Source organism: Cylas formicarius, unplaced genomic scaffold, assembly GCF_029955315.1.
Source record: "Cylas formicarius isolate icCylForm1 unplaced genomic scaffold, icCylForm1.1 PGA_scaffold_1__22_contigs__length_36826433, whole genome shotgun sequence".
NCBI lineage: Eukaryota > Metazoa > Arthropoda > Insecta > Coleoptera > Brentidae > Cylas > Cylas formicarius.
The window spans coordinates 26,319,847-26,346,021 of record NW_026844264.1 but is presented as its reverse complement, the minus strand read 5'-3'; the positions used below and the strand labels follow the sequence as shown (position 1 = coordinate 26,346,021).

Sequence of the window (26,175 nt, the reverse complement as noted above, 5' to 3'; positions counted from 1 at the left end):
TTTTAAAGTTGAGATCAATTTATGTCGCTTTGTTTATTGCTCTCTGCTCCATCCAAAAGGAAAGCGATATGGCTGTTCTAACATTATTGAATAAAAATACAGGTAATTCCAAAAAATCTTAACGCATTTTAGTAAAGTTGGATATGTGAAAAAAGTCTTTTCCTAAGCTATTAATCGTGCTCCGAGTGAGGCGATTGGGATTGTTTACCTTGACACACTTTTCTAACAAAGTGGCAAAACATTAAATTTTCTGAAGAAAAAAATAAATTACCGATATAACTTCCCAGGTAAAGTCTGTTCATAGATATAAGAAAGTGACTAACTGAGACGAATTAAGGAAAGACTCAGGCAAGCTGTGAGAACGAAATATGGCCGAACAGGTCCGTACTTTGCTTAGAATTTAATTATTTGGGGTTTTGTTAGGAAAGATACTAAATAATATTTATTTATTAAATATGAAATAAAATTACCAATTATTTTTATTACCTACTTAAATTACTTAAAATTATTGACATAATATATCAGTATCACTATCGCTATCATCGCCTGTTTTAATTATTATTTGTTCTATTTTATTTGCAATATGAATATACGATTGTTCTGCTTTTTCTGTATGTTTAACAGAATTTGCCCAACTTTGTGGAGGGATGTTGAAAACTTCGGTTTCTATAAGTTTGAGGACATTGGAGTTAACACGGGGAAAAACATTGTTACAACTAATGGCAGATTTCAGTTGGTGCCAAACATGTTCAATGGGATTAAATATACAGTAGTAAGGTGGAAACCTTAAAACTGTAGGTTCAAGCTTTGTAGAACCTCAATTAATTGCTTTTTGATATAATCTTCGTGAAAATAAATGTCGTTATTATACATGTAGTTTTGACTTGTTGCTTTTGTGTCACATGAGGAAGGGGTTTTAGTCAACTGTCTACGATGACATTAAAACTTGCCTTTTGTCAATTTTTTTAAATCTAAAATCCATGAGTCGAATACACTTCCATAAGGTAGTTCTGTCACATTTAACACCGGTTTCATCTTTTTCAAGCCTCCTAATTAAAATATCTAATGTAGGCAAATTTTACGCCGTATTATATCTAGATCACTTTCATCTACATTCGAGAAAATGTCAGCATCGCTTCTTTTTTTCACAACGTCCCATACAGTTGATGTTGGAATTTTCGTCAATGTGGCCGTTTCTGCTAAAGATGCTTGCTTGCTGGCACCACGTTCAATGAGAGTCAAATAAACATTGTTTATTACTTCCTTAGTCTCAATAGAATAGTGTTTTCTACATTTGGGCGGGGAGCATCTCCTGAGATACACTAGACTCGCACATATTTTGCATAATTGGCACATGATTTAACACACGCTGTATTATTACGAAGTAAGAATGATAACTAAACTTAAACTAAGTAGTATACCAAACCAAAGAATATTAAACACAGGTAGGTATAAAATTATTTTCTATTAGGGACCACAATTTTACCTGAATTTAAATTCCGAAACTTTAGGTATTAATCTTGTTGCATTGTATGTTAATGACCACCCTTGAATAATCCCATTCAAAAGCAAATGGTCACTTTCTTATATAATATGAACAGACCATATCAGAGGCTCGTCAACGTGACATCATTTTGGAGTCATAAGTGACTTTTTCTAATTTATCTGCTTTACGATGGATATTATGAACTACCCATCTTTAAATCTTACTTAGTTTACCTGAATGGCACTGCCTGTATATTATTGCGTTGGCATTGTTAAGCATGCTTAATTATATTTGACCCTTTTCGAAATTAAAAGTATAGCTTCCGCCATTTTCAATTTTCGATTGAAATATATAGTTAAGTTCCATTCTTTAATTTAACAGAAAATTGAACTTTTCGACTAGTCACATGTTTTAAGGATTTGAAAACTGAGAATTCAGATTTTGGATGAATTGCAGATGCAACAAAAATTTCTTAAAAATTGTATTGCTGCCTCTACCTAGAACAAGCTTAACCTGTTGAGACATTAAACATTTAGGATTTAGTCAAAAGTGATCGAAGTTTCTTTCCGCAACCTCAAATGAAAAATTCAATGGTGAAGTTTTCCATTATGGTATCTATGACCAAAGCAAAATTTAAAGATCATTTGCAAGATAAATTCAATACAAAAATAGTAAAAAACTTAAGTAGTACGTGACTTCTCCACATGTTCAAATTTAGCCTTCAGGAAAAAATTAGGTGTCAAAGAACACTAAAAAATTGTTCAGTATTTTAAGCAATTCCAAACAACAATAATCAAATATACATTTTCATTGCCAATGGAGAAAATTCCAAGATTAAAAAAAAATTATTGATCACTCTTATATATCAAATCATATTATTATATCTTTCAATAGTAATGTTTTTTAAAATTATTTTTGATCATTCTGTACCATTCTACTAATCATAAAACATTTCATCCAGTTTGATATACGAGTCATTTAGTTTTCGTTAAAATTTAATTTCAAGGTGAGTAAAAAGAACATATTTAGGCAATATATAATTATTTATTATTATAGTGTTAATAATATAAGTCAAAAACTAATAGCCACTAAAAACAATGTTCAGAGACAATCCTCTGGTTTCATATCTTTGTTGGTTTTTATAAATTACCAGAAGAGTAAATTGGTATTTCACAATAATTGATTCAACAATTCTAAACCTAAACAAAATTTGTACAATATATTCTACAATATGCGTAACAATGCTTTACGATGAACCTTGCTGCCCAGTGCATTTATCGACTTCAACTTTTCTTCTTTTTGCCCTAATGTCAGCCATTGTTTGCTCTATGGATCTATGATCCTTTTTGTTTTCACTTGGCACTGAAATAAATTGATTAAATATAAATGACAACAAATAAAACCATTAGATATACCAAATCCGTAAGACTTGTTGGTTTGGGTTTTCCTAGCTGCTTCTAAAGCAGCATCCTGACCAATCAGATGAGCATATTTATCTTTGTAATTACTATTTGGAGTAAAATCTGCTTTAGGCTTTGGTTTTATGCTTTCCAATTCCTCAAGTTTTTTAAGTTCCCTCTGCAACATATATTACAAATACATAAAAGAGAAATTAAACATTATTTAAAAATTACATCTCTAATAAGTTGTTGTTTAATTTGTTCATTCCATGGTTCCCCTCTCCTTCTCGCAGCTAATTCATCTTCACAAGGTGGATGATCTTTGCGATATACCCTAATATATCTATCAACTCCATCAGTTCCAAATGCATAGGATAGCAAATTTTGTTGTTCTGCTGCTTCATGACTAAAATATAAAGTTTTTAACTTTTAACCTTACCTATAATTTTCTTCCATACACTATGCTCCTGCAAATTTGATCCATGGGCTCAAACTTAAGCATGGTATTCTTGGAATCATCAAAATGTGAGATCAACTTTGCTTCCACTCGTTCTTTAAACCTTTGAAGGCGGTCTTTGTTTTCTTTTTGTCTTCTCTCGATTTCTTCCTTTCTCTCTAAAAATACATTACCATTGTTATTATTGAAAAACTTAGCATCTGAAGGGCGCAGAGGTTTCTAAGAGGTTAAAAATACTTACTTTTTATTATCATTCTTTCCTTTTCAGTTAAGGACGGAGGTTTATCCATTGAGTCCATGATAGAACCTAACAAGTCCATGGTGGATAAAGCAAGCAATAAAAAACTAGTCAACAAAATTCCAATAAATGCCCTACAAAAATACTAACAAATATGAAATTACAGCATAGCCATGGCACAAAATACTACCCCTTCTACTAGTCTGTGTTCTTAGAGAATAGAGCTGACAAAAAGAAGAGGAAACTTAACCATAGATCATACATATCTTTTCTATTTATACAAGCTGGGCAAATTGGCATGGCTCATTCGCGCCCTAGCGAAATCATTTCGTAAGTAACATTATGGAAGAATTACATTAGGAGTTGCTGTTAATATGTCTACCAGCGAACCAGAATTATATTTATATTTGTGAATGACTATGAAGCCACATGTGGAATCTGCTTAAAACACTGATCAAAAAGAACAAAGTTTATTTTACAGATTGTGGTAGTGGAATAATTAATATATTGTTTTCCTTTCAGTGAAATCTCATATATTAAATTTTCCAATTTCTATAGCATTTTTTCCAACTACTTCGCGTTAAAATCAAAAAAGAACGATCTAAAAACATTATCGGGTTTTACTTAATGCCTTGGATATTTAATTTAAGCACAATCACCAGGTAAAACAAGAAAGAGTTGTCATTTTAAAAATTATAATAATAATAATATACATGTTTGTAAACATAACCTATACAATATAAATACAACTTTTGAGGATAAATTTCTACAGTCACTTCGTTATTAATTAGAAAGAAACTTAAAGTTTTATTTATATAATTAAACCAAGCAAAAAATAACTCGGGACTAGTCTAGAGCAATTGGATGTTAATGCTTCAGCAAGACACCTAAATGCTCAAAAACAAAATGACTGCTGATCCAAATGCACCAGCGCAATTAACTATAGTTGGATTAAATTAACTATAGCACGATTATACAATGAATCACAATTTTTTTAGTATTTAGAACAGACCACGCTCATAGCAATACTGAAACATCCCAAATTTTTATTACCCGATCCTGACCAACTGTTGCAAGTTTCTTAGTGGTTTCATCTACACTCATCGCAAGTATGCTATGCTTTGCATCATGAAAAGTTGCAAGCGATGGTCGACTACAAAAGAATTGTTTTTCAGTGTCAAATGCTGATCTTGTAATCGACACTTACTCTTTTTCCTTTAAGAAATGATGACATGGATCACAAACTCTTATGGCAAATTCAAAACCCATTGACGGAATAGTCAGCCTTCCCATTGAACATCTCTCACATATTGCTTTGCCACAATGACGGCAATGATGCTGTCTCAAACCAAGCTGTCTCTGATCCATCATACCTCTATAATGCAGTATATCAGGAACTGATTAAAAATATAATGCTTCTTAGGTTAAACCTTAAATTCCAAAAAAACGGCCTTTTACACAATTGGCACACGTCAGACTCAATCCAATCTGGAGTTTCTTGTCGTGGTTGTACCATATCCCAAAAAACCAGCACACCATCTTCTCCAGCACTAATTAGTTGCTTTGTGGATTGAGAATAATGGAGAGCCGAAACCTGTATTACAAAGTGATTTTTATGCACGATATCTATATAATACAATAGTATATACATATAGATACAATATAATAATTACACCCTGGCATTACCGCTTTTCTTATCTAGAACATTCACTTTCAATCTGATAAGACTACCTCTCTCCGAAAACTTAATCTGAAGGGACATAGGTGCTTTACTTCTGTTGAATCCCTAAAAGCGCTCAATGATTTTTTTTGTCTGCTGTGCCCAAAATGTTTATCTGTTTATCTGTTATATGCAGGCTGTGTTTAGTAATTGAGGCTGCGTGAGTAGAAGTTATTTGCCTGTTGTACAAGTTTTGATGTTTGTTTAATGTGTGATTTAGTGCTTCTTATGTGAAGCTGGAAATTATGAGCTAATCTCTCTACTTCCTCAGAAGCATTCCTTTCTATTGAGATAGAGTATGTGAGTTACAATACAAACATATGAGTATCTACAAATATCAGCTAATAATGGAAAAAGTTAAATTGTTTCTTTTTTATCGGCACTCTCATAAAGATGCATTTAATGTCTTCAATTAATGAAAGTGGTACCATTTTTGTAAAGTTATATAAAATACAACTAAACTGAAGCTGTTTTATGGGTTTTGAAAGTTAAATTTTGCATTAATTTTGTCATTTGACATAGGCAACATCAACACATCTAATACATATAAATGCAGACAAACCTTATTATGATGACCTTGCAATTCATAAGCATGCCCCTGTCGTCCGCCAATGTCCCAAACTATTACACTGTGATCAAAAGAAGCACTATACAGCCTTTGTCTATCACTTTCCCAGGCAAGGGACCGAATTGAACCAGAATGGCCCTTGAGAGTGGTTATAACAGTCAGTCCATTGTTATCTAATTTAAGCATTGTGATCTGTCCTGAATAATCCCCAATGAAAGCATGTTTAGTTTGCGCATCAAATCTATCAGCATCATGTAAGAAAAAAAATCTTCATTTATGTGAGAAGAAAATAAAGAAATAATAATTAATAAATAAGTACGTGCTATTAACAAACAAACCAAAAAGGATACTGCAATGAGGTGCACCAAGCTTCGGCATTATATGTGCCAATATTTCTTCCAGTCTGAGTACAATTATAAGAAAATACTTTGTCTCTTCCAACACTTAAAACCCACTCGCAGTTTATTGAAAATATAATTTCAGTTACACGAGCTTGATGAGCTAAATATTCTCTAATAGGCATCATCCTGTTAAAATCAAATGCCAATGAAAACTCAGATACAGTCCCATTTTCTTGACCAATAAAAAGTTGTCTTGTTTCAACTGTGTAGTAAATAGACGTGGTTCCGCTAGGCATGTACTGACAAATGCTAGGCCAATATTGACCAGAATCCCTCTTTAAGCAGACTCTAACAGTTCTAAAATTAAAGTCAAATCCTTAATTAACTAGAACCTCTCAAAATTTTAACAGCTTATTATTGCAATGCAATTAATAAAAATGGGTATATTATTTACTGACTTATCATCGGACACACTAATAACACCATCCTCTCCTGGAATAAGGACGGCGGCATTTATTTCATCACTGCAACCATCTAGCTTTGCTAATAGTATTGGTTTTTTCGTTGTACAAAATTTATCGTTTGGTGGTGCTGCCGGTTTTATTTCTGCAGCCATTCCCCTATCTAAAAATATTTCTAGTTTCTTTATATTTTAAGGAAAAACCCAAAATTTCAATATCAAATTCTACCACAGAAGTTTGACAGTTAAATCTAATAATTTTAATACTTACACCATAGAACATCTCCTCCTACATCACTTGACTGGTGAATATTACAAAAAACACTTATCCATTACCCATTCAAGACATCTTTACTTTGGATCGCTGTAATTGGCCAATGATAGTTTGCTATCCTTAGATCACAATATTCCATATGCATGTACTTTACGCATACCGGATTTCACGAATTAAAATTCCAATTAGCTTCGACATTTGAGTTTGTCAAAAAAGTGTTTATTTACGGAGCTTCGATGCAATGCTTAACTTAAAACATAGAAAAGATCCAGCTTCCATAAAAAAACTGATGGTCTGTGTTTTTACATAAAAACCCATAGAAAAAATTAGTTTTCTTTCTGTGTGAACCGTGGAATTTGCAGAGTTTGGTTATGTCGGGTTAAGATATGAAAGTCAATCTTAGAAAAATTTTAAGTGTTTGATATAATATTCAATTATTATTCTGTACGAAAACAGAGAAAACTTGGGGTTAAGGATTTTTTTGTGCAAATTGCCCTAAAAGTTGTTTTGCTTATACAAATACAATTATTTTGGTGATTATCAAATATTTTTCAGATGCCAGCGGTACCAGGAGTGTATTCCCAACAGGGTCCCTCATGCTTTGATAAAATGAAAATGGGTTTTGTTCTAGGATTTTGCGTTGGTATGGCCAGCGGAGCTTTATTTGGTGGTTTTTCCGCTTTAAGGTAAATCTTTCAAATTACACAAGAAAATTGACATATTAACAATAATGATTTTGTACTGAGTATGAGTAAAATGATTATCAGAAGGTCGTCCCACTAAATTACTAATAATATTGAATGCTTTATTATTTGAAGTATCAATCTAGAAGTAAAGTTCCTGTTGATAAGCACATTGTCATATGATGAAACTAGTATTCCACAATTTAATGCTAAATTGAATTGTACATTCACTGTTGAATAGATTATTTTGTTCCCTCACCTAGGGTTACTGTTATCTACTGTTATTTTTTGTTTGTGTTCTTCGTACCATTCACATAAATTTAGTTTTGGTGGAACTAACAGGCAAGGTGACTTTGAAACTTTATATGCATCTATTTTTTAGTAACCAATTTTGTAGTGTGTAAGGAAAACATAACATTTCAGACATCTATTTTGGTTTGTATGTACGTAAAACAATTTATCCTCAACTAAGACCTTACATTGCTTTTAAAGTGAATTATAGCTGACTTATTTTATTTTAGGTCTGGGTTACGAGGTAAAGAACTTGTGAATACAGTTGGGAAAGTAATGTTACAAGGAGGAGGTTCATTTGGTACATTTTTAGCTATCGGATCTGGATTAAGGTGTTGAAACTAATATAAGACTGACTTTGGTTCAATTGTTTTATGTGCCTGCAGGGTTTGTTATTAATAGTCAACAAATTGTTTGTAGTATTAAAGTAAAATTACAAAATTATATTATGTAATTTAATTACTGCGCTCCTACAGTATTATCTTTAATGTTGAATATTGAAAAATTGCAAAGTAGACTTAAAATTACAAAAATTCAAAATACCATTAAATCTACAAAATTACCAATACAAATGAGGCAACTATTCCGTTCCTTCGCCAATCAAGCACCTTGCAAGCACTGCTCGTTACGTCAGAAAAACGGATAGATAAATCTTTGAAACTTGTCGGCCTATACTGTGCAGATGGAAGCGAACGTAAAATATTTCTAACTTACCGTACATTCTAAACCTCCTAACCCCACTTTAATCGACGCTGTCAGGGCAAAACAAAACTAATTTAATTTCTAATTTTGAATTTATCAGTTATGTCTACTATCAAATCTCTCTGAAATATCGTATTAGAAATGTGGCCACTATTACTAGATATGACCAAAGAAGAATCAATTCAGTGTCTTAGAAATTTAGGTTTGTGTCCATCAATTAAGGGATGTGTTTTTATTTGAATACATTTTAGAATTAGAAGCGTATTCTACACTTGTATCGGCACTGAGAGCACAAGGGCCTCTTAATCCAGAGAAAAGGCGCTTGTTAAAAGACACAGGTATTACATTAAGCATTACAAATGAAAGACATAAGGCAGAAATAAGAAGAGCTATTAATGATGAGAAACTAAATACAATTGCATATCAGTGAGTTATTTATGTTTTTAACTTTTGCTCTGATATTGTGACAATTTCTATTTAGCATCACAGGACAGTCAGCCACATTAGAAGATTGGGCCCAGGAAGGAAGAAGGCTAGTGCCCTTGTTACCAAGAGTACCTCCACAAACTTCTTATTCAGTGATTGCTGATGAAGTATCCGATGTAGCTGGTCAACTTAATAAACAGTTGCCTCTCCCTTCTCATACAGATAGAAAGAGGCCCATCACTACACAGTCCATGTCTGGAGCCTCACAAGAAGTTGCAATCAAAACACAAACTTTTCGAGTACCGGATGTACCAAAAGATGATATGAAGAAGCGTAAAATCTCTATACCTAGTGAAAATAGTAGTTTAGCTCAACATCTCTTGGGCCCTAATTCCGGAAACAAATTGAGTAAAATTCAACAAATATACAGGTAATGGAAGATTATATAGGTACAAAAACTCCCATTTGTATATTTTTGTGCTACCCGCTATTTAAGTAATATTGGATAGTATTTGATTTACCTTTAATTTTATATGTTAAAAATTTCTCAAAATAAAAAAGAGAGGGGCAAATCATCATGAGATTATAGGCAATGTCGCAAGAGTGGCAAATGGGAACTGGATCTTGTACCTTTCATCATACATCCCTTGCCTGTAACAGAGGATGTTGTATCTAAGTTCAGACAGATTACACTGGAGAACCAAATTTCAGTCCTCTGGTGTATATAGGACAAGAAGTAGGTAGACAGACATTCGATCCAGAGACCAAATATTTGGTACTCCTGATATAAATGTAGTGTCATTGTGCTTGCAATGGTAAATATTAATTTTGTCAAAAACTAGGTAATTTGGAATTTTATTATTTGCGAGGAATGAATTTGAATTGCAGTTTATGAATTTAAATTTATCTTTCAAGCAGACTGACGCCGGTAAAAAAAAATTATAATGTTGGATCTACACACTTAAACTATATAGTTTTTATCCTACTGCTTTATTGCATTAAGAATTTGAAATCCAGTTTGTCTTATATATAGCAATATCAAATAACAATTGTTAATAAAAATACTTATTATTTTTAAAAATTTTGAGGGAGTTATTATATAACAAGGGGGCATATTTCTTATAAACTTATAAACACTCAATCTTAATAGTAGCAAAAATTTTAAAATGCTAATTTATGGTTGGGTCATATTATATCGATCTAATTACCTGCAATAACTAACATCATTTAGTGGTGACCCTTTAGCTACTACTTCTGATCTGCAATATTTAATGTGCGAAATAATAATAAATAACTGCCTTTTTACTTTTCAGACAAACTTCAAAGCCATTTAAACCTAAGCAAAAAGAAATGGGGGGACCCTCAGAAATTGAACATGACTTTATACAACCTAATCCTGTACAACCATCATCCCATGCAAAACTGCAACAGAGCAATAGTCAGATCAGTCAAAGTGGAATGGGAAAGGTAAATATCATCCAAAATATTGCACTGCCGCCAGCAACACCTACGGATGACGGTTCAGCATCGACAGAAAGTGCTGAAAGGATTCCAATTTCATTTTCCAATCCAGCGAAAGTTGTTAGCATTAAACCTAATGTTGCTGTACCAGTCAATCATCCAGTCAAGCAATCTAGTGCAAGTACAGATCCAGAGAAAATAAGATTTGGTTCCCCACGACCCATAAACAAAGGTCAAAAGTTAATTGTGGTGTCCAATGCTCAAACCATAACATCCAACAGTATATTACAGAAAACACTATCTGTACCCATGAGTAAAGTAACTAAATTAAACTTAGACAAATTTAAAATTATTCCCTCCACCATACAAGTGACCGCGGTGGTTAATTCGCAGAGTACCACTCCAGCGAAACACAACGTGGTTACATTAAAATCCAATCATGGCAAAAAGGTGATACCTTTATCACATTTCCAAATGCTAAATTCTAAAGGTGGTATCAAGGTGCTGCCTTTGAGTGGTAAAATATTGGGAAAAACTGTCAGTGTGACTAGCAGCAATTCAATTTGTGTTCCTAAAGGTATAACCAGCATTAATAAAGTGGATGACACTACAAAAGCGTGCAATACAAAGGCAGTAATACAACCACATTTAGTTGAAAATGGGGTCCAACTCTTGGTTCCTGGAAATGATGCAGTTATAGAGGACGGTGACATTAAAACGCAACAAGCAGAGGTATTGTGTGAGAATTCTAACGAATCTAAAATCATTTGTGTGAAAGATGTTAAAGTAAACACTGAACTAGCACTGGAAAATGGGCTGGAAAGTGAAGCCGCAGAAGAGATAAATTCTGAGATACTTGCATCGCTGGGCAATAAGATAATTGAAAATGTTGAATACAACAAATCAATGGCTTCTGTTTAGGAATAATTGAAATATTTATATTTATTTTGAAATAGTAGTTTTTATTGTACATATTGAAAACCCGAGAAAGTTGTATATTTAAATTTTTTAAAACGCCTATCTTTTTTTTATTGATAAGGAATCTGGAAGCGAAGCTATTAAATCCAAACAAAAATAAAAATTAGCCTTTCAATTTTATTACCATACCGAAATTAAAAAAAATAAACTAAAGAAACTGATACAAATGTGAATAAAATTCATCTTATTCTTTTAAAAATATTCTGCTAGATGTTTTATTTTTATAGGAAAGAACTTTGTAAGGAATTACCATTTTTGCTGATATGATTATCCTAACATATTGCCTATTAATTCATTTAAGACTTTTGTATATAAAACAAATTGCTCAAATTATTTATTGACTATTCATAATTTTAATCTTCAACATTCATTTTTATGATGTTTGTTTTTTGTGGCTTTCACCAACTGATGAAAGAAATTTTTAAAGGTGCATCAAATTTTTTTGTTATGTAAAAAAAGGGAGAACAGAATTTATATGTTTGTTATTTTAATTATTTTAACCATAAATATAAATTTTCATAAATTCAGTGCTTCTTTTTATTGATTAATTAACATTGAAACATATATTGATACAGGATTGAAACAAAAATTTATATTCTACCATAAAAAATATTTGTTTATATATGTTATATATTAAGATACAGATGAAAGTTGCTCGTGCTGTGCCTCTTCTTGTTCCTCCTGTTTTTTTTTGGCATCAGGAATCCACAAACCAGAATCAATGCACCTTTGCATGTGGTACTTCGCTTCCTCTTTATCTAGCGCGCTTATAGTTTCTTGAAGTAGAGCAATGTCTTGTGACTCAAAGCATTTTTGAAGTTCTTTTGGCAAGGATTCAAACACTTCGACAGGATCAAGCCCACCAGGCCCTAACCGATGTTGCCTCTCCTGTTCTTCAACCTTCTGAGGAAAATATATATTGAACTATGAAGTTTCAAAGCAAATGCTCACTGGATCACATTTAACAAATTCTGTTCTTACCTTCATAGCTGCTTCGATCTTTTCTGCTGCCCTTTTTCTTATTCTTTCTTTGAATTCTGAAAGTTCATCATCAAATGATTGCCGATATTCAATTTCAGCCACTTGAATTTTTGTAAAGAATGCATCAACACAAGCCCTGGGATCATAATCAAGTTGTTTAGCAAACTCCAAAATATATTGCATGCAAATTGTTTGGTGTGCCACATGATTCATCAAATCATGTTTCTAAAAGGATAGTTATAAGGTTGGATTTGGTTGAAGAAACCTACTTACTTCTTCCATTTCCAAATTTATACACCATATGACTAAATAATTAGCGGTATTTTCACACACTAAATGTGGATGTTGCTTTAGAAACAATTTGGAATCATCATATTTCCTAAGCATGCCAAAGTGTTTAAGGTCCTTTTCATTTTCTTTAATAAATTTCTTCATTCTCTCCTCTTTTTCTTCTTCACTCAAGTTGTCTTCCTTGGGCCTGTTTGGGCTTTTGTTCACAATTGTTTTAGTAAAACCAGGTTTACTTATAGTATCTACATTCCATGGAGTCCGCTAAATGAAATAAACATTAATTTAATAAACATAATATGACAAAATCTAACAAACCTTCTCTTTCTTCTTCAACTCCTCTTCTTCCTTAAGCAACTTTTCTTTTTCAAGTTCTAATTCTCTTAGTTGTTTTTCCAAGTCTTTTGCATCAGCATTTTCCATTTTTAATTCATCTAATTTTTGCCTAATTTCCTTCAGTTTCTTTGCATTGGCAACTTTCAATTTTTCATGTTTTTCTCGTTCTTTCTCCATTTCTTCCATACGTTCAACTCTGGCCTGATGCCTCCAGCGGAAAAGCGAAGGAGTATCAATGTTTGGATGCGTCTCGTCTTCATCGTCTGATACCTTTTAACAAACAAAAATTAACTGCTTTGTGTACATATAAACCGCTTTTCTTATACGAAATATATAAAAGAAAGTCATCAAAAGGGATTCTAATAATTAAATCATACCTCAATATTTTTCCACTTGCTGTAATCTACCATGATTTTATTTCACTAAGGTGTACCCCAAGTATAATGCGAATTTATTTAATTAGTAAACAAACTTTAATTCTGAAAATTCTCGAATAATTTCTCAATCTGTAAATGTCAAAATAGGGAATTAATTCCTTCCATTGTTCAAATGAAATATGTCAAGAACAGTCGCTCATTACCGACGTCTGTGGATAACCTCCAAAAAAAAAAAATAATTTCCAATTCCAATAATCCAATTCACGTGAAAGGTAAGAACTCTTCGTTTTGTTATTGTTAAATCTTGTAAGCGCTATCCAATTTATACATGCATTTTAGGATTTATTTGTTTATGTTAACATTGCAGCGTGTCTGCTACAAGAAAATTGGAAGATGAAATTAACCGCAATTTTTTTTTGATTTTGTGTTTGCAAAATGATGGATTTTCGATTGATTAAAACATTACGAACTATTCGCTTCAACTTACAGCATCTATGTTGTGCTTAAAAAGAAGAACGAAGTAACGAGGGCACTAAGCACACCGCGGCGGCGGTTTAACCTCCGTTCGCTCCCTACAGAATCCTTTGTAATCGTCCAAAAATTTTTGAAATCGGTCTCCACTAGGTGGATTTAGTGTTTTCAGTGTTTAGTGAACGTTTTAAAGTGATAATCGTCACCGATCCCTACGCCTTTCCCCGTTCACGTCGGTATGGTGGCCTGCTGGTACGCGGTGGAGCGTGGGGGTGTCGGTTTTTTCGGTATCTATCAAAATTGTTTTTTGCTAGTTGAGCAAATATTGGTTATGTCTTCTTTGTACGTGTTGGTCCATGACCAAAAGCGAAGATCCTCGACGGAAGTCGGCAATGGGCGAATGATCCTAGCAGTCGCGCCAAACATTTTTTGTGAAACGCATAATTTAATTGAATTGAAACACACCACCGATTCTGTCGGGTACCCTCGACGGAAGTCGGCAATGGGCGAATGATCCTGATAGTCGTGCCCAATAGTTTTCTGTGAAACGCATCGATTCTGTTGGTGGCATTGTACATAGAGGTTTAACCTCCGCTCGCTCCCTACAGAATCCGGTGTAATCGTCCTTAAATTTTTAATATCGGTTCCAAAAGTGGATTTTTTTTCTGAGTGTTTTGTGAATGTTTCCAAGTTGACGCCGGTATAGAGGCCGGATGCTCCGGGGAGGCCGTTTTTTGCTATCGTTTAAAGATACTTTTCTTGTTGAAATCCATTTTCTATATATTAATCAACCTGGAGGATGATTGGTCTAGACCAATACCCTTCTTTTAGGAAGGCATTCTTCAGCATTTTTGTATTATGTTCACACTTGTCTAAGCTGGACGAATGTCCTATTGTAGTCTTGGCCATTAGAAGTAAATCCAATTCAATCCAAACACACCGTCATTTTGTAAAGCAGCCGTTTGAGATTGGTTTTTCGTATTGTAGCAGTTGAATAGGTTTAATATGGTTTGGGAGCACATAATAAATTTAATTCTCGGTGTATTTGAAGAGCCATTAATTTTAACCTTAAATGCATCGGTAAAGTTATGAAAACCAGCTATTTATGGTTGCTTTATACCAGGTAGTGGGATCTTCCTGATACTTTATTAAAATATTTTATAAAAATTATATTATGTAAATATGTTATTGTTACATAGAAATTTTTGTTAAGCAGTCAGTTAGGGCAGCAAGAGCTTTGATATTACTATGCCCTGTGTATTTTTGTGTACAGCTTTGTTTTTCAGAAGCATTGAGTAACAAATAATTGCTAGCTACGGCCAAGGATAGACTGACTAATATAAGTCATAAAAAATAATAATAATTATTTGGTTGTAGCAAATAATGGCTAGCTAGGACCAAGGATAGACTAACCAATAAAACCAATCAAATTTTTTTTTCTCTTTTACAGAATGGTGACACAGACGAATTAATTCTAGTGTTTCTCATATAGTACAAGTATGCGACAACCATCACATATGCTGATTAAATTCAATGTTTATCTACTGTACATTAAAATTTATTAAAGTTTGTTTTTTGTTTATTTGTTGGCGACTCAATTTGTTCTTTTAATGGTAAGCTTAAAGGAAGGTACAGTGTACATGTGTTTTGAAAGGATGTGCTTTAACTGCCTCTTTTGTTGCCTTTCTAGATTAATCCCCAAGCTCCTTAAATTTTTCTGGAAATTTGCATCCTTAGCTACATTTTGTAGACCAGAGAAAGTCTCTAGAGTGTTCACCTTCTTTGAACCTTGAAAATGATACTGCGCCATATGTCGAAAAGACATTTTGCCGTTTTGCATCTGATTCTTATTTTGTTTCCGTGCAGGCCTTCACATAGTGAAGTTAATTTATACTTTGCCGCATTAAACTCAAATTTAAAAATAGTTCGGAGCATAGTTTTTTTTTATCTTGTTACACTGGTTGTTCAGCTTGCCATTTTGTGATTTCAAATTTACCCCTTCTAATGCTAATCATCTTCATCAACCGGATCAGGAACGATTTTATCCACAAGCGGATGGAAAAGAAGAGTATAGGGACAACACCATGGGTACTTACCAGGGGATGACTCTCATTTCAGTCACGAGTATTACTGACACCCATTTCGCCGACTTTCAACTCAAGCACGACCTGTACATGTTGTATATTAAAATGTTTTTTAAATCATATTATTTTCTCAAGAGTGCGACTTTGTCTGATTTCTAAGGAACTAATTAGTTAACGCAAAAACGAATAAACGACGCCTACACCCTACCGATATCATTGTTAAACGCTGAATCCACAGAGTATAAGATAGAGGGGAAGGCTCCCATTAGTGGCAATGTTAAAAAGCGCACACGAGCTTCACGGTTCAATTCAGTTTAAAGTATGAAGGGTACAATGTGCTGTTATCCGTTACAACCTGCTGTAGTATTTCCAGTGTAACACATTACTTTAAACCACTATGACAGTACTTTAGTACTTGGACACAAATACTAGATAGCGTTCGTAACAGTATACGCGACCTTCGCCTCTATCTTATGCGCTTTGGCTGAATTCAATTAGTTGAAACAATCACCAGCGGATGACGCGCATGCGTTAATAGCGCCATCTCTTGTTAGTCACTGAAGTTAATTAGTGACCGCCAGCTTCATTAGATGGCGTTTAAAAGGCAGTGGCGCCACCTCCTGTCAGAGGTTGGAGACACCATAAACAGATGGCTTACAAGCAGTTGTGGAGCTATCTGTCGTTGAACTATAGAACTAATTGGTGGAAGCGAGCACCAATAGATTGCGAGCATGTGTAATAGTATCTTCATCTTTTAAACAATTAAGTTGATTAATTTTGGCAGGCGTCAATAAGGGAATACTCTAAAGTATTTCAAGGGATTGAAGAGTGAAAATGCTAAAGAGGGTATGTGCCAAAATTACGTTTTTGAGATAATCGAAAGAAACTGTTTAAATTTATAATATTATAATTGTCGGTGTTCGTAAAAATCAGGCAATTACGACAGACACATATTCCTTTTCTAAGGAGATGCTACGGGGCATGTGCGACAATTCTAACAAAATGTTAATATACGTGCTCAGTAAACAGTCATATATCGATTATCAATTCTTCAGGCTGAGTAAAGGAGCAAAGAAACCAGAAACCTTTGCAACGCCCCATGTAATGTCCTGTGTTCTGAGTTTTCAAAAACTAAATTCTGTTTACCCCTAAACATAAGCGTATGAATATGACAGGATTCAAAACCTTAAACAAACAAGATCAGATCTCCTATTAAAAAATAATTATCTTAATATAATACAATGTGCGTGTAATACAAACATTTTTTTATTTTCTACAAGATGTAGTCGCAGATTTCCGACGCCTCGTGTTTGGTTCTCTTAACAAACAGCGACTTACACACTTAAGGTAACTTCACCATGCAGAATAATATGTTTGTAAATATGTGATTTTACATTTCGTTCATGTTTTTCTATCCCAATGATGGCCAGATTTGCGACTTTCTTTGTTGTAATGTTATCAATACGTCAATAAATCCCGCAGCATAGCCTCATTTAGCTGTAATCAAAACAAAATTTAATTGAAAATAAAAAAAAGTGTTTCCCCTACGCCACCTTATACCGATATAAAATTGAAACTATTTAGTTAAATTTTCGTAAATACACCAATAATACTAAGATTAGTTTACAAACGCGATCTAAGTTCAAAGCGAACTGCTTAAAACTTCCAAAACTTGCAGGAGAAAAATAAAGCAAAGTAGAGTTACAACCCATTATCTAGAGAATACTGAGCATTACTTATTAGCGTTTTTTACCAAATTTACCAAGGACACTTGCCCATTACCGACATCCATCGAGAGTTTAATCTCTAACTCTGACGTCACAGAAGCGAAGCATTAAGAGGAAACCAGGATTTTTTAGTAAAACCGGAATCAGTGACAAAAAAAAGTTGAAAATTGCATAAAAAACTGCGAACCATGGGAGTGCGAAAAATAGCAGCATTTAAGAAAGGAAACAAATGGAGCATACCGCATTATTTACCTTTTCTCAACTAAAAAAAAATACGTAAGAGAAACTGAGACAAAACTGGGAAAAGGTATAAGGTATAAAATGGTGGAGATAAATACTTTTGCCTTGTCCGTGAACTACAAATAATATGCAATATAACGAATAGTGGAGAAGAATAATCCGCCTTGTCCATTAAAATGTTCACTTCACTTTTGTTGGTGGTTGGATGACATAAAAAATGGTAGATAAAATTAATTCGCTTTTAAATAATAAATAAAACAGATCAATTATTGGTTCATTTTTCTCAGTAGCAATTTGATATGTACAGTGCCAAAAAGAATTAATTGAACGACTCCGTTTCTTAAAAAATTGGAATTAAATCTATGCCCACATTATTTAATTAAAATGTCCGAACACCAAAAACTATAGGTTATTGTATCAAAATTTAAAAAATAACCTTTAAAATTGACCAAAATAGTCAAGTTTCGAAAAAATATAAACATGTCTATCACCAAAAAATTACCAGTTAAATATATATGTACATGTAAAAATTAGATCGCGTCAACCCGATTTTACATTTTACCTGTTCTCAGAAGGGTTTATTTTACGTGTCGCCACCATAGAATAGAATGATATATTAAAGTACGTAATGAGTCCCGTAATGTACCCAATATTCAATTTTATAAAGTATATTTAATTTAGAAGTAGACTGAAAGTAATGGATACTCTTTTCTTTGTCATACACGTAAATACTAATGACCGTAATTGTTTTATATTACTTCTCAGTTTTTCTCACTGTTTTTTTTGTTAAGGTAAATCGTTTGTTAGAGGGTGAAATCCTTTTAATCGTTTATTTTCTTTTGAACTAAGCAGTTGTGATTTATTTGGACTGTTTTTGCCAGTGATAATATTATGTATGTAGAAAGCTATTAATAATTTTATGCTGATGTTAATTAATAAACGTTTTTAAAATGGTAAATTGGTGTGTTGCATCTATGCTATTTTTTCCGGCGAAGCAGTAACATCGCATCGCTAAAAATATATTAGATTATGAGACTGTCAAGTAGTTACCAAATTTGCACAAACTTTTGGCAGTAAAATTTTTGTTTAATTGTAATTGATTAAAAAATTTGTTGCAAACTTCCAGACACTATGAGACATGATAATTACCAAACTGAAAATTAATGTTAAGTAATTTGTACCTATATTTTAATTATATAAATTTCTAATCTCAGTATAATAAGTAAAGAATCATAAACCTCGCAAATTGCGCTTAACATGGCAATTATTAACATTCCGTTTATCGTTGAATATAAACAGGGACGTACCAAGTGATTCATCGTCTATCACTTCAATAGAAAACTATTAAAAAAAAACAGTTATCCCTCCTGCTGCGTCAAAAAATCTTTTGACATCATGGTACGAATTATTTTACTTATATTTACTATTACTATTACTAATAAAAAATGGGATATTTTTAGTTTGATTATTTCTTTATTTTAATCCAAATTGATAAACATTAATTCTTCTAATATGAACACAATATAGCTAGTACTACTTTTATGATCTGGGCAACTTTTTCCTAATTTTGAACTAACTAAAATTCTGTTTTTTTTTTCAGAGACTTCCCGTACGTGTTTCCGTTTATTATTTCGTAATTAAGATTTTGTCTCTCGCATTATGACTAAATAGAGGATGAATCTCGAACTTCTTTGCGTCTGCCTTCTAGTAAACATTTATTTTGATTTAGAAGTTTCTCTGGCTTTTTGAATATTTTTCGTAAAAACTGCAGGACCGTATTAGAGAAATCGATAGATATATTTACAACCGAGCAAACGTCCCTTTTGACATAAAATTTACAATATATCAAAAATGGAAAAGCTTGGGTGTTAATTGAAATATGTCTAGAATTTCCGAGGGATTAAGGAATGTCTTAATACAGAGTATTCTATGTAGCATAAGAAAAGTTACCTCCTGAGGAGCGACTGAAATGAATAATTTCACTTGAATTTAGGTACACCCCAAACGGAGTACTGCAGCACTGCATTACTATTTGGGCATTTCAACTGCTGTTACGTCCCTGGTTATAAACATAGAAAGCATACAAAACACGTTTCCAAACTACTCGCGAAGGCCCCCTTCCACTGTTTGTACCTGTCTCGCAACTCCTATACTGCCGCACCGCACAAAACAGTACCACGTAGACAAATGACTCATCCAGGTAAAAACGTTGTATTACGTATGGCGTACCCTGAAGGTAACAGCTACTAAATTCTTGATTTGGCGCACCTGTCGCATCCTGGGTGTTATCATCAGCGCGGAAATTAAAATGTGAAATTGCAAAGCGTACTATAGTGCACAAATGGCGGACGAATCGATAATAGGTTTGGTGGTTTTGGTCGTACTGTGCTGCGGGGTTTTGGTGGGCGGTACTATTAGTGTAAACGGGTCGATATGTGGTCAAAAAACGTGCAAAGTAGGACAGTACTGCACGTTTGACAAAGCGTGCGAATCGTGTGCTCAGATATGCAACGCATCCCATCACAATTTCGAAAAGCAGCTTTGCGAAGAAAAGTGTCAAGGTATAGACATTTTTGAAAGCATCTATGACCTTAAATTACTGTGTGAACGTAAATTTTTGGATATTAATGTGCCATACGTACTTGTTTTCCTTTCTTAAAAACGATCTAGTGTTCCAAATTTCGCATTCTTTATCAGCAAATTCGAGGATTTCTTCATAAACGTCGGCAAAAAACTCCAAAAATATATCCGTAAGAGGGACACAGGCTTTGATAAAAATTAATAAATACGAATTAACAAACAAAACGAGAAACGTATAGCATTTTTATTACGCTTCAAATAAGAACTTTATAGTGATAAAATTTGCCAATCACAATCAGTATGTAAAATGCTTTTTGTGAGGACCTTTTGAAAGAGAATTCTGGAAAGTAATTCAGCTTATTATATTTATAAAGAGGCGATTAAGTCAAACGAGCCTGTTTATCTATAATATACAGCAACTCCATCGAAAAGTAAAAATAAAAATAAGATGAAATAGAGCCATCAAATTTTTTTACACTTTCTATTATCCTTCCTATATTAACAAAACGTTTTGCGATATTTGGAAAATTTCAAAAACAAAAAATGCTTAAAAAACTTGACACTTATTACGCATATTTGACTGTAACTGGTTGATAACTAGTAAATTAGTGTTCATAATTTGTTAATGTGCTTTTCTACGTTTTATTTAGACTTTTTTGTACATAAAATATTTGGGATTCACTAAGTTTATAAAATCGAAAGTTCAATATAATAACGGTAAAAGTATACATATCCTAGTTATTAGCTCTATGGATAGATAATATAAACTGCAGCGAAAAACAAAAATTGAATAATTAAAATTTTTACAGATTACCTTCATGACGCAAGATACGTTCACAAAGAAGATTATGACGATCTGAAAGGTAAGGTCGCTGATAAAGTTTAAATATTTGAAAAGGATTATAGATCTATCGAAATTTACTCTAGACTAGAACATACCAAAATATTTTCTCCAAAACCCCAAATACTGATTTAACATGACAAAGCCTAAGAAATTAAAAAACCTAAATCCCCTTATGAAAACTCGCCAAAATAAAGAAAAATATAATTAGTTTATCCAGCCTACCGGTATTTTTTTTAACGGACCTGTTGTAATGTTTAAGCATTTTTTGTAGGTACTGTGGGAAAGCTTTCGTCCATGGTTTCCGCGACTCTGACGTTGGTATGTTTCATGCTGATAATACTAGGCTGTCTTCTATGCTTCCAATTGTATCGGTGGAAAGTTAAAAAGAACATCACATTGGAAATTATTCGCAATAAAATATTTGGCTCAGTAAGTATCGTAGAAGTATCAATTTTTTTTCAACCTGATTTGGATCAATAGAGTTTGTTATCCCAATTAATTGTCTTTTAGTTTTTGAAAATTGCGCGTTAAGAACTGGTGCGTCTAATAAGTCATTAAAATGTTACGGTTTGTATTTACGTTAAAAAACATATTTTAAGTCAAGTGTGCACGTCCATAGACGAACAGTCAAATGCACAATTTTTAGGGACTCAATAGAACGCTTTAACACCCTGTATTTTAAAACCGGAACATTTTAGAACCTTTACCTACATTAAGATTTATACTTATTTACTTACTTATGGATCAGCACAATGTCATTTGTTGATTTTCAGAAAGGGGATAACGTAGATTCTCCATCTTCCAACAGTGTGGGTGATGACAATAAAAAACGCGACTTGCGATTGGAAATGCCGTCTCCTACGGTTCATTCCGGAAACAGTCCCGTTACAGTTTCGACGTCAATTAGTAGAAGGCCTGCGGAAGACAGCACACTTGATTATGCCTACGACAATCCGGCAATGGCGAAAACCCCCAACAGTTCGTTTTAATTAAAATGTTTTGTTTTTGTTACTGTTTGTTGCTTAGTTGTTAGTTAGCGCTAACAGCGCGACGCTTGCAGTAATACGTAGGTAGATGCCAATGACATTGTATCCCAAAGAGACTAATAACTTCAAAGTCTAAAGACCCAAAAAGGTCTAAAAATCGCTTTTTAGTTTCCATAGCATTCCCACAGGTTTTAATGGAACGTTAAACTGGAAAGTTAATTGAATTAATTTGCTTGGCACGACCTATTTTTTTTTCTATATTTGTTGGTTGTTTTCACTTAAATTCGAACTAATTACAACAAAGGACTGCATAAGAGTGAACAACATAATGTTGAGTTTTTAGCTATAGGTTTTAAACCAAAGGTGTTGTCGCGGTAGCTAAGGCTTAATGTGTCTATATCCACAGCTATTTGACGTTTCGTATAGAACTAGATTTTAACTGTCAAATATGATCTGTTGAAATTGAGAAGGTTCAGTTTGGAAAATTCTAATTTTCTCGAATACTTATTATTTGAAGCATGAGTTTTGGTTGGTTCGGAACAAATTGTACAAAACACAAAATCAAAGGTCTGGAAGTGCTACCGAAGGACTAGAAAAACGACATCATTGTGTTCTGGGCAACTGCCTATTGAATAAATTTAAATCATTTGTCTCAAATTAAGTAAAAAAGAATATCGAAGTGGGTTTAAAATATTACTTTGTCGATACGACTTCGGATATGACGTCAATGGTGGCAGTTCGATTTTAGAAAATCCTACATTTTTATGTTTAAATGTGATGGTTACGACCATGTTCTGTCTTCAAGCTCAAGTCAAGTGAAAATATTACGTATTAGCTATATCAGTTTCAATGGTTCCTTTATTCTGCTGTCTTTTATATCTTAATTGGTTTTTTATAAATGTCCTTGAAATTATTTGTGTCAAAGCGTATACTAGAAGTGTCCTCAAAATTGAAGTGATTTGATTCAACACAACCAAAAAAAGATCCTCAGAAAATTTGCCTACTGACATTTCCTTGAGTTGTCTTTGTTATCTGAACAAAATAGAAAAACATCACAGCAATACTAGCGATATTATAAGAGGATATTTTTTTTAGTTTTAGTCGATATCGTACTAAATATTTTTTTGTAACTAAGAGTCATTCTTAATAATTTTATTTATATTTTAAGATATTTCCGTTCCACTTTCGTTTGGGCATTGTGCAATGTTGGTTAACTCAAGTAGGAACCCGTCGCAAACCCTCAAGTTTTTCCCAAACCTCTGGTAAAGCTTGTGGTACTCATGCTAGGTTATTTAGGTATCAATGTAAAATAAATATCTGGGAGAGTGATCCCCCTCATAGTAGCAAAAAATGTATAAAAGTGGTGACATAATGTTTTATTTTTGATGCAGTAATTTTAGTACACACGTATATGCATATATCATAGCTTCACTTTCAAATATTTTTTTATTTAAAGGAGAACTTCCACTCCCTTAAAATATCTATCTTACTTTACGTTCGAAGTGGGCAAAAAAGGATGTTCTGTAGGTTTCTATAGATCTCGGTAGCTACAGAAGCTACGGCAAAAGCGGATTGCACATTCTCGATCGCTTTTCTTGAGAAGAATTGAATGGTGAGAACCAGAACTCTCTATTGTCTTCTGTTTTCGGGCTATATCAACAAGTTGTTTAGGATTTCGATTTTTTTTTCGCGTTTTTCAAGTTACCAAAATGGATATTTACGCTTTATTCGGGCACATTTTTGGGTAGAATGGAAAAGTCTTAACAAATTTAATATCTTCATTTGTTTTTTGGTCAAAACACTAAGATGTATTTTGTTAATATGCAAATCATAAATGACATTTAAGTCCTACATGGCGAATAATCAAAATAAAAAGAAAAGTCTCGCGCGGCTATGACAATATTAGTTTATTTTGGAAAATGATTATAAAATACACAATTTATATATCGTTGAAAGAAGAACAACACTGCTTAATTTGTTTATAGTCACCTATGAGTGGCGCATATGTATATAAAAAATATTTAGGATGGAACCATCAAAAAACCGATTTCTTCAATATAGCTTTAAAACAACAGATGATACCGAGTGGTGATTTTCACTATGTAGTCTATCTTACAAGGCAATTGAGAAAGTGCCATCGATTTTACCATAGCCATTATAATTACTGAGATCTCCTACGAAAACATCTATATTTGACGACTTTGTAGAACATTTATTGGGTTTCATATCTGCGGCGCAGTTTTACTTAATTATATTCACGTACTTAATTATTATGGCTGTAGAATTACCTAATCGTATATTTTAATTATAGCTGTAGAATTAATTAACCATACATATTAATTAACGTTAGTTGTCAAACCACAAACCCACGAACTTTTTGGTGTAGATAGTTTTAATTAGTTTTTATATGTTATTGTTATAGAGACCAACATTCTAAGGTTCATCATTTCCGTCCATACGAAACATTCCATTAGTTTGTAATAATTTGACTGATTTCTAGTTTAAACTCATGAGCGTGGACTCTTTCGAACTTGAAGTAATTAAAACTTGCTTCTGAAAGTCTCGAGTCGGTCTAAGTTGAATGGCGCATTGTTAAATACAACTCGAATCCGATTGTTATCTTTCCAAACATTTAATATTCTACATTTCTGCTATTCAGGCATAGAGATTTTAATGAAGTCGTGAAATTTAGTAAGTCACGTGAAATGTTCAAAGGGTTATGTATTACTTAATATAAGGTATGTGTGAATGTGTATGTGTCCCTCCCAGAAACATTTCGATATATTACGGGATTTTTTTTTAAATCATCCGTAGTAGGTGTGAACTTGCTTATCTAACTGTTTTTGAAATTTAATATTATACAATACAATAATATACAATACAATTTACACGATATTCCACGGTCGTCAAGGGTCATTAGAGCAATAAAAAAAAAACACATTTACTTCTACTACTTCCCACTGAAAACAACATAAATTGCTCTTAGAAATATGTTTTTTTCATAATAGACCTTTTCGGATGACAGCCCGTCTGTGTATTGTTTTATTTTGCTTGCAAGTAACATATTTAAGGAAAATTGCTTTTGTCTGAGTGATAAGTAATACAATACAATAATACCAGCTGTAAGTATTCTATCACAGACAAAGATGCACATTTTCATCAATCGTTAGGATTTGCAAAAAATGAATTGTTCAATATAAAATCAATGTCTAGTCGTATATTAATTTTTTTTTATCATCATTGCATTATTCGTAAGTTTTAATTTAAAAAAATATTTAGGAAGCGCGCTTGGCCAGTTTTTATGCTATCAGACACGAAAAATTTGAGTGCGATACGGGCGGAATGACAGTACCGTTTTATTTAAGAATCAAATTGAAAGGTGTAATTTTTAAAGTAAACACTGGATTTTCTTGTATTTGTTGCATTTTAATGATAAACATTTTACTTTCTTCTTGGAGGCCGATTGAAACGCATACTGGTCGCATTTATATTACGTGGACGAAAATTAATTAATATCGATAATTAATGAGCTGAATAAATATCGACGCATCCAAATCGAATACGGTATCGCAAACGTGGGCGCAAACTATAAATTAGATTTTCGGTGCTAATAACAAAATAAATGAAATATTGTTATACGTGTAAATTAGTAAAGTCGTAAAGTTAGATGAAGTGTTTTATTTCGCAGTTGGGTACAATAAACTAGTCGAATTGATAAAATTGTATCAATAATATTAGACTTTGGAATGACGTCTATTAAGCTACTTTAAGAACTC

The 26,175-nt window shown here is 33.0% G+C and overlaps 6 protein-coding genes across 6 annotated transcripts; 3 read left to right on the top strand and 3 right to left on the bottom strand.

Moving 5' to 3' along the window:
• Window positions 1-2,519: 2,519 nt before the first annotated feature.
• Window positions 2,520-4,162, bottom strand: LOC132696318 (sperm-associated antigen 7). Its single transcript, XM_060661072.1, has 5 exons — window positions 3,585-4,162; window positions 3,345-3,501; window positions 3,121-3,292; window positions 2,902-3,064; window positions 2,520-2,848 (listed from the first exon to the last, which is right to left on the bottom strand). The coding sequence occupies exons 1-5, from the start codon at window positions 3,661-3,663 to the stop codon at window positions 2,733-2,735; spliced, it is 687 nt and encodes a 228-aa protein (XP_060517055.1). The 5' UTR covers window positions 3,664-4,162; the 3' UTR covers window positions 2,520-2,732.
• Window positions 4,163-4,257: 95 nt separating this feature from the next.
• On the bottom strand, window positions 4,258-6,912 carry LOC132696317 (WD repeat and FYVE domain-containing protein 2). Its single transcript, XM_060661070.1, has 6 exons — window positions 6,669-6,912; window positions 6,220-6,567; window positions 5,864-6,110; window positions 5,012-5,175; window positions 4,789-4,956; window positions 4,258-4,734 (listed from the first exon to the last, which is right to left on the bottom strand). The coding sequence occupies exons 1-6, from the start codon at window positions 6,824-6,826 to the stop codon at window positions 4,599-4,601; spliced, it is 1,221 nt and encodes a 406-aa protein (XP_060517053.1). The 5' UTR covers window positions 6,827-6,912; the 3' UTR covers window positions 4,258-4,598.
• Window positions 6,913-7,275: 363 nt separating this feature from the next.
• LOC132696907 (reactive oxygen species modulator 1) lies at window positions 7,276-8,347 on the top strand. Its single transcript, XM_060662039.1, has 3 exons — window positions 7,276-7,445; window positions 7,500-7,630; window positions 8,149-8,347. The coding sequence occupies exons 2-3, from the start codon at window positions 7,500-7,502 to the stop codon at window positions 8,255-8,257; spliced, it is 240 nt and encodes a 79-aa protein (XP_060518022.1). The 5' UTR covers window positions 7,276-7,445; the 3' UTR covers window positions 8,258-8,347.
• Window positions 8,348-8,646: 299 nt separating this feature from the next.
• LOC132697024 (BRCA2-interacting transcriptional repressor EMSY) lies at window positions 8,647-11,860 on the top strand. Its single transcript, XM_060662272.1, has 4 exons — window positions 8,647-8,822; window positions 8,872-9,046; window positions 9,102-9,476; window positions 10,360-11,860. The coding sequence occupies exons 1-4, from the start codon at window positions 8,762-8,764 to the stop codon at window positions 11,426-11,428; spliced, it is 1,680 nt and encodes a 559-aa protein (XP_060518255.1). The 5' UTR covers window positions 8,647-8,761; the 3' UTR covers window positions 11,429-11,860.
• A 129-nt stretch (window positions 11,861-11,989) lies between these two features.
• Window positions 11,990-13,649, bottom strand: LOC132697025 (hsp90 co-chaperone Cdc37). The gene is made up of 5 exons (XM_060662273.1): window positions 13,468-13,649; window positions 13,073-13,360; window positions 12,740-13,018; window positions 12,467-12,691; window positions 11,990-12,388 (listed from the first exon to the last, which is right to left on the bottom strand). Exons 1-5 carry the CDS (start codon window positions 13,498-13,500, stop codon window positions 12,119-12,121), a joined length of 1,095 nt encoding a protein of 364 aa, XP_060518256.1. The 5' UTR covers window positions 13,501-13,649; the 3' UTR covers window positions 11,990-12,118.
• Window positions 13,650-20,151: 6,502 nt separating this feature from the next.
• Window positions 20,152-26,067, top strand: LOC132696770 (protein grindelwald). Its single transcript, XM_060661781.1, has 4 exons — window positions 20,152-20,550; window positions 21,379-21,432; window positions 21,685-21,842; window positions 22,187-26,067. Exons 1-4 carry the CDS (start codon window positions 20,331-20,333, stop codon window positions 22,400-22,402), a joined length of 648 nt encoding a protein of 215 aa, XP_060517764.1. The 5' UTR covers window positions 20,152-20,330; the 3' UTR covers window positions 22,403-26,067.
• The last annotated feature ends 108 nt before the right edge of the window (window positions 26,068-26,175 follow it).